General features: G+C 34.2%; 1 protein-coding gene and 1 long non-coding RNA gene across 2 annotated transcripts in view; one reads left to right on the top strand and one right to left on the bottom strand.

The window, feature by feature from the left end:
• Positions 1-261: 261 nt before the first annotated feature.
• Positions 262-2686, bottom strand: LOC122515120. The gene is made up of 3 exons (XR_006303213.1): positions 2565-2686; positions 458-2131; positions 262-401 (listed from the first exon to the last, which is right to left on the bottom strand). It is a non-coding gene; the product is annotated as an uncharacterized LOC122515120 (long non-coding RNA).
• Positions 2687-3597: 911 nt separating this feature from the next.
• The window catches only part of LOC122515121 (allergen Asp f 7 homolog), a 37238-nt gene continuing 31877 nt past the window's right edge, over positions 3598-8958 (top strand). The window contains exon 1 of the mRNA XM_043632331.1: positions 3598-4681. Coding sequence (XP_043488266.1) covers positions 4411-4681 — 271 coding nt within the window. The 5' untranslated portion in view covers positions 3598-4410. The remainder of the gene's footprint in view (positions 4682-8958) is intronic.

The following is an 8958-nucleotide window of genomic DNA, read 5'->3' as shown; positions in this document are numbered from 1 at the left end:
TATTATGTTTGCGGATGACGTGTCTGACGTCAGTCGACATTTCGACGAGTTTGATAACAATCTACGTTCCTTTATACGGAGATCTTTGAAAAAAGAAAAAGGATGTGAGTCGTTTCTCTGTAGTATAGAAGCCATGACGCAGTTCGTAGATTCCACTTACGAATTGGATATTCGAAATCATTGTTTTTTATTTTTTTTCTTCTTTTTTTTAAGGTCTTCCTCTTCTTCTTCTTCTTCTTCTTTTTCTTCTTCGGTTAATCGAAGATAAAATGTTGAAAGTTTCGATCGAAAAAAATATATTTGTGTATTTAAATTTTACACACAGTTGAACAAACTGTATCGGTCGTCTTCGGCGAATAAAATCCTTGACCTCCCTCTCTCTCGATCTGACCTAGAATAACCTAGAAGAAGTTTTAATACTAACGTCGACGTATATTACAAAGAAGGAATTTAATACCTGCTACTATTAAGCTCATTAAGTCTCATTCATTTTCTAAAGGCATTCGCACAAGGAGAGACCTGATCCCTTAAAGATTAGCCTCGTTTGTCCCTCATCTTCTTCTTCTTCTTCTTCTTCTTCTTCAATAATTCGTGTCTTCAATCGTTAAACTAGTCCTTAGTTTAATCCTCGTGTAGGATACTTTTTTTCAATACGTTTTATCCTTTTTAGTCAACTCGAGATCAATATAAACATGTTACTATTAAACATATATACTATTTGCTAATCTTTCAAAGGAAAATTTGTATGAAGTAGCTTAGTGCCTTTGTGCGTCGTGAAACTAATCCTAATTCAATAAAATTGTCCTGTTTGTTTTTTTAAGATAATCGAAAGTTGTGATTATTTCGTAAGCTATACGGTTACATATATCCTTTCGCGATTTATCAAACTAATATGATACAAAACATTTAATAGAATTTTATTTTTAGATCAAATATTTGTCGAAATGTCTAAAAAAGAAAAAAATGTTCCATCGAAGCTCGTTTAATGAATTTCGAACAATCGATTAATGCGAGTCTGCTTAAGGGATAATATTACAACTTGGATATCATACTCGAATATAAAAAGACATATATAAGTACATAAGCAGGAATTTGATAAGGCGTTTGATTTCGAAAGGTCCGGTCAAGTTCCAACCGTTTATAAATTCGATCGAATCCGAAAGTAGGAGCGCTGGCTTGTTGATACGTCGTTGCATCGAGATGGATGGATGGTCATGGAGAGTGCGTCGAAGCGGGTTGCGGGGGCTGATCGATAAAAGCGGCGGCAGTTGGGTTCACGAGCCTCATTCAAGGACAAGGCCATGTGATAGCGGCCGCGCAACCGCGTTCGCGCATTCGACCACCCGTGCCTATCGGAGAGCCGTTTCAACTCAGGACTGTATCTATTAACCCACGAACCAACCCTCCAAAAAACACTCGTCTTTCATTCAAAATTCTCTTTTCTTTCTTGTTTTTCTTCAATTTATATTAGATATTTTGAAATATTAAACCGGTTGAGAGATACGTTTTGTATCATAGGGGCTATAATTTTAAGATCGGTTATAAAATATAGTAACGTTGGTCACAGATCATCCACATGGTACCCATTGATAGAATATATGCTGGTCACGAGTGACCGCTACGCGGTTGACAGTATTTTTTTTAGTTTTATTTTAATTATGTTTGGAATAATATATAATAAATGATTGAAATAGTAGTATATTCAAGAATAACACGAACCAATAATGTTTCTTCTCGTGTTACATGAGAGAATCGTACAATGTTTTAATTGTTATCGGATAAATATTGAAAATAAAGTTATCGAAGATAGAAAATAATCGAGGAAAAATGAACGAATGTGTGAGAAATAGGGTTCGATGTTGATTCGATACAGTCCTGGTCGATATTCCTAAAATGTGTCTCTCCAAATATACAAATACTTTTCTCGTGTTACACTTTCGTCCTTCCTATGTCTTATTTAGCGTATAATTTCGTTTGAAAATAAAATAAACGAAATGATTCTTTTTAACAGATATATATACTCACGTATATTACTCTTAGCTTCTCAATTATGTCTTGGAAATAACCGATGAAAAAAAGCAGAATACATACTTAAGTTCCATAGCATAGAAGGAATTCTACTCGGTCTGACCTACGAAAGAACGGTTTTTTAGGTTAGGTTACGGAATGAACAATAAAGAGAAAAAGAAGAAGAAGAATAAGAGAAGAAAGGAAAAAGAAAGAGGATGAGAGAAAGAAGTCAAGATTATCTTTAAGATAAATCACACGCACACATATATACTTACATACCTACACATATGTAAACTAATATCAGAAAGTCGTTGGACCCGAGTGGTAGACTGAAGCATCGGGGAATGGGTGGTGAGACTGGTAATAAGGGAAAAGAGATGAATTTTCGAACGAGGAGGGAGTAATGCGTGTGAGCTAGGAGATCATTTCTCTCTCTTTCTCTTTCAAAAAATACATATATAGATATGTGTACGTAGCGTGGGGTCACAGTTTCATAGTAAGTAAATAAGCAAGCAAGCAAGATTAAGTATGTTTATGTATATGCATATACGTACGTGGTCGTAGATCGTCTGACGCTATAGGTCGGGAGCGAGTGTGTAGAGACGAATGAGAGACCGAAGTAGCACGAAGGAGACCGAAGATAAACGATACGTATGAGTGAGAGATTAGTCTGAGCGAGACCGCGAAAGAGTTTAGTACGAGTGAGACCGAACTTACGCGAGTGAGAACGAGTAAGTGAAGTGGTAGTATAGTCGGAGGGGGAGGGAAATCGCTGTGGAGACGCGCTCTTATGCACGGCGAATCCGTGGTCGGTCGTCCTCGCGTTCGCGAGTCGGTCGACCGCGCACACTCTCACTTTCGCCGACGCCGATGACGGTTCGTGTCGTCGTCGGCTCGTCGCCGCCCGCGTGCACGACGACTAATACAACAAAAATTAAATTTAAAGACAAACTTGAAGAGATCAAATACGGAAAAGGTAAAACTAAACAAAGTCAAAAAGATTATCGATCATTGCGTTCTTTCGAATCGAGATATTTTTTCGATAACGAGATGGAGGAAGGAAGAGTGAGGTTATGCGCGAAATTTGACATTCTCGGATTTTCAAAAAAGATTATTGCGTGATCGTATTAAACATTATTAAATATATCTTTTGTGTTTAATTATTAAGGAAAGATATGAAAAGATAGTCTATTGTTTAATTGAAATTTGTAATCGAATGGAAAAACAATTCAATGAGGAGGAGTTAGTCGAAATATTATACAAATCTTATCGAGATATAAATAAGAAGAAAGAAGAAGAAGAAGAAGAAAAAAAAGAAGAGCGCGTTCGAATTGTGTAGATAAAAATAAGACATATATTGTCGCGTTGATTCTAAAAGAAAAGATCGGATTTTTCTTTGACTTTTGAGTTTGGCGGGGGAGAGGGGAAGGGGGCGGTTTCGCGCGAAACTGCTTATTAGTTCGAAGTGCCGCCGCGAGAGTTTCCGCGGCAGTGGCACGCGCCAGCGGCGGCGGCGGCTGCGGCGGCGGCGGCGGTGGCGCGGTGGCGGTGGTGGTGGTGGTGGCGGCAGCGGCGGCGGCGGCGGGTGGCAAAGACATTGACCGTGACATTCGCGTCGGGAACGGGCCGCACGTAGTACGTACGAGAACGCGAAAGACGAGTGAGTTGCGAGATAAGACGATAAGCACAACAGTACTAGCAGTTACTAACAAAAGCACACAGTAGCTGCAGTTACACCAACAGTAGCAGTAGCAACCATCAGAGTATAATAGGCTATCGAACGAGTATAAGATAGATAGATATTAACAGTGGGCCAACAGTAGAGAGAAAGTATCTTCGTTCTTCTAGATCATTGAGAGACGACGTGTGTTTACCGTGACGCCGTAGATCCACGCGCATACCTTTCGATCGGAAAAGTTCGCGAATCGCGATTTTGGTGATCGGGGAATTTGTAATTAGTGCGGTATTGTCATATTATCATGGGATAGTATTGTACGAGTGATATAACACAAAGTGGACTTGATTATTGTTGTTTTGGTTTAGTATTTTACATGTGACGAATAATACATCTAGGTGATTATTAATCGTGTTACCTAAGAAGAAAGTGCATTAATTAAGTTGGAGTAAGAGGAAGAAGAAGAGGAGGAAGAAGAAGGAGGAAGAAGAAGGAGGAGGAGGAGGGGACCATTGGGTAACCAAAAGGATTTTTCTTGGGACCCGCGTGGTGCGGGGTGCAAATCTTTGAAGGTGGCTCACGCGGCGAGGGACAGGGCCGCCGAACTGCAGGCGGAAGTGAGGAGTGCCATCAGGGTGCTGCATGGCTGGTGTCCGAGGCCGCCGGGCCAGGGACAGGGCCAGGGACACGCACCCGGCGGCATTGCACGTTCCGATACGGTCCTGATGTCGCCCCAAACACAAATACGACCACCTAGGACTGCACCTGTTAACAATACCACCAGCAACAACAATAGTCCTAGCAATAACAGCAATAATAACGCGGGACCACCTCCACCACCACCGCCACCACCACCTTCGGGAACAGTCGTGGTCAGTTCGACTTCGAGTATGAGACCACCACCACCACCACCGCCTCCGCCACCTCCTTCGAGAGCCAGGTCCTCCGATTCTAAAGGACACCACGAGGAACCCACCAGCTCTATACCTGATCTCGGTGAGTTTAACGATGTTTTATTTTTACATTAATCGCATTTATTTATTTGATATAGAATTCTTCGGTATTTCGTCTATGCGTTTTTCTTCGTACAACTCTCGTTCAGGATTCGATATACCAAAGTTTTCAGGTTACGCGTGATAGATTTCAATGATATCGGGAATTGTTTCATTCGTAATAGAGGAGAAAAAATGATAGGTAAAAATGATTATAAAATCATCTTGCATACCTCTCTTTGTTCGTTAGTTAGATTCTTTTTCACGAGCCGTTGCTCATACTTCGATCGCTTCTTCAACACAGGATCATGTTTCTTCTCGGAAGCGCGTGTTTCCGATCGTCTCGTACAATACATATACACGCATAATAACGCAGGACAATGTGACCTAAGGATATATATTTCTTCGATATAAAATTAATAATAAATATAATTTATTCACACACATACACACACACATACATATATATATATATTCTCTCGTAATATAAAAGATTCCTCTGTATCGCGTTATTATATTATTCGTATAATAACGAATACAATTAATTTCAATCATCAATTCAATTCATTTCTATTATCTAGAAAAGAAAATCTTTTGAGGATATTATTGTTTCTCATTGGTAAAAGGTTTATTCGTTTCATTCATACATTCATCGGGAAAATAAAAAACAAATTATTTAGATTCAGAATGTTGTCTTTTTTTTTTCTACTTCTTTCTTTTTGTTTTTTTTTTTTTACTACCAATAACTCTTATCTGGACCAGAGTGCGTTATATTTTTGCGTTATTTTATTCGTGTATCACCTTGTTAGGCTAAACTTGCCTCGAATTCTTTATTATTTTTTTTTAATGTTTTTTTTTTCTTCTTGTTGTTCTTTTTCTCTTCTTCTTTTTTTCTTTTTTTACTCGGAATCTTCATACGTTACTTTGTTTTGTAACGTTCGATAAGAATTCAATTAAAACACTTGACACGCGAAGTTTTAAGGTCAAAATTTACAATTAGATGAGAAGGACGAACGAGTAATAGGGGGCGGTGAGGGGGAGGGGTGGGGATGGGGGTGGGGGGAGGGCATTCAAATGCGTTTCGCCAAATGCAACGAATAAGCAAGAATAACGCTTTCATTTTTTTTTTTTCAATGCGAAAATGACACGAACAAAGTTGAAATATACGTCGAATTGTATTTTAACACATTTGAATATTACCATACACTATAACGGGGTAATGAAATTTATGCGATATTATAATAATCGATCGAATTATTTATTTCGGTAATTTTCATTCGAGCGTAGGTCAACATTTTTTTCGTTGATCGAAAGTTCATAGATAATTTGAACGATGACAATTATTTTCTGTTTTTTTCTTTTTTTTTCTTTTTCTAGAAAATATCTTTCAGTTTGTACAACGTATTTTCACGGTTTGTAGCATTATTATTCGATGATGAACGATATTTAAAATAAGTAACGTCGAAATTAGTTTAATAGAATATTTTGACGAATTGAAATATATAAATTAGATCAATATAATTCTTAGATAATTTCTTTTTGTTTTAATTAATTAATTAATTACTTTTCTTAGAAAATATTTTATCTGGTTATATAAAAATTCTGAAATTTCATAGATTTAGATCATAGAAAAAACAATACGAGAACGCGTTTGTGCGATTAATATATAACACTGCGGAAAAATAAAGTTTTACTTGTAATTAGTTTGATTTTCTTTTTCTTTTTTTTCCTTTTTATTCTCGAAGAAGAAAGACGAATAAAAACGCGGAAGAATAAGAATAGAATTTGATTTTTTCGACGTATTTTGCGAGAAGAAAATAAATTAGAAAATTTACTTGGTTGGTTGTTACTAATACGTATTATATTATTGTGAGTATTTAGCATGTGTTACATTCCCATGTTTACTCTCTTAGCCCAGTAATTTATACACACATATATATATATACATATATACATATATGTGTGTATTATACACATAAGTAGTTAGGTACTTTTCAATAACGATAAGCCTGGCTCAACAATGCTGAAAATAAGCTGTCGACCGTGATCAAATTCACATATTGTTAGATTTACTAATGAGATACTTCAATTTTTATAATGCAATTATTTTTCTTTTTTTTTCTCCTTTTTTTTATATTAATAAAAAAATCATTTAGCATAGTTCAGATATGTTTCTCGATTTAACGATAAAAAATTTCTACAATTAATAAATGAAATTATTCAATAATAATAATAATAATAATGATATTTAAATGTTTATACATACAATTTATCATCTCACAAAGTTTAATACAAATTGTGGGAACAAATTAATTTCATATTGCAAACTCGTCAAATTGTAAATGATGATAGTAACGAATTTTTGTCGTCGATTGTTTCCCCCCCTCCCCCAACGATATCGAATCTTGTTCTAATCGATTTTATTAAATTGAATGTTACAAAATTGTAATATTAATTGTCATTTAATTGAAATAACAAGATTAGTTCATTGGAATTGAATAAAATTTTGATTACGCAAAGACAATTGGTGTAAATGATACTAATCAATAATTGATATTCAATCGATCGATGACAAGTCAAGGAAATCGATTGCACCTTTCCTACCATCGTACGACCTCTATTAACCGAGTAATATGACGATAGAAACGACAAAGTCGATAAACAACGGGAACACGATGATCAAATTTCCATATTTGTATTACGAAAGTATCGATTTGATATTTAAAAATGTTAATTTTTTTTTAATCAATGCTCGCGACCGTATGGCAAAAAATTGTGTTTCTTATTCTTCTTCTTCTTCTTTTCTTTTTTCAATTTTTTTTAATTTAAATTTCGCTTCGTAGTTTTTATTTTTCTTCATCGAAAATCCTAGCTAACCCCACTGCCCCCCCCCCCGTTCCTCATCGTTAAGATTAAACTCGATATAAGGAGAATAATTAAAAGATCGATGATAAAAATCGGATTGAAACAAAAAATATATATTTCAAAAGAAACGTGTTAAGAAATGATAAAGAAAATGGAAGAAAAAAATTCATTGGTATGATAATTTTGTTAGAAAATTATTTCTATATATTTCTTTACGAATCGATCCAATGTTTTATTATTTTTTTTTAATCCCTCTTCTTGTTATGTAATTTTTCGTATTACTTATATTTTAAAAATGGAAAATTATGAATTATGAAATTCATAATATTATTATTTTGTTTCTTTCATATTATTTAAAATACATTAAACTCGGTATATTTGAATGAATTATTAATTTTGATTGCTCGAAGAGAAAGATGAAGAGTAATTTTTAGAAAACTTTTAATCTAATTCTACATATACGAATATAAATATGATTAGAGAATTATTAGAATTATTTACGTTTAAAAATCAAATTGATTGGATTAATAAAAAGTAGATATAAATAATTAATGAATAGTATAACGTGTATTGCGTATTAGAATATTGTTTTTTTACCCATTATTTAACTCAAATGAATACGCGTTAATTTATTATTTTTATTTATTCTCGATTAAGAGTGTGTCGAAGATTTTCAATTAGTTTCAATTGTTTACAATAGTGCGAAGAATTTAAATGCTTTCTATTTTTTATGCCTTTCTCACGTTGAAAGTTCAGATTTCGTTTCATCATTAAATTAAGATTCGTTGATTGATATATTCGTGAATTTTCCTTCTAATTTTTTATTCTTTTTCCTTTGTCAAAAGGAAAGATGAATTTCTTCGAATTTACATTTTATATATTAATATAAAAATATATAATATATATATGTATATATTATTCATATATCGTAAATTTATGCGTACATATTGTTTTATATGCATAACATGAAATAAAAAAGAGAGCTAGGTACTAGTAAAGGAAAAAAAAAAAGAAAAAAAAGCTGCTGGATGTGTACCAGGCCAAATTTGTATTTAAAAATAATCTTCGGCTTATCGAGACGCGACGTGCATTATCATTTTTTTTTTTTTTCTTTTTTTCGCTGGAGGCCAAGGCTCAATGCCACGTTGAGGATCATGTTTCTTTAAAAGAAATAAAATAATCATGGGGACACGTGAAATATTAATTAAAGCATAGAAATTAAAATAATAATATGATACTGATATTTTAAAATTAAACAAAAAAAAGAAAAATCGTTGTCCCACTCGTTCATCGTGATCATTTCAAATAAAAAGGTGTTATCACGGTTAAAAAAGAAATAAATAAATATATACGCGTGCGTAAGATATCAACGTTGATTTAAAAATTTGTACAAAAATTTATTCATATTTCCAAGCT

This window comes from Polistes fuscatus, unplaced genomic scaffold (assembly GCF_010416935.1).
Source record: "Polistes fuscatus isolate 324 unplaced genomic scaffold, CU_Pfus_HIC Scaffold17, whole genome shotgun sequence".
In the NCBI taxonomy this organism is placed as follows: domain Eukaryota; kingdom Metazoa; phylum Arthropoda; class Insecta; order Hymenoptera; family Vespidae; genus Polistes; species Polistes fuscatus.
Note: the sequence above shows the minus strand (reverse complement) of the source record. Positions and strands in the feature narration are given on the sequence as shown.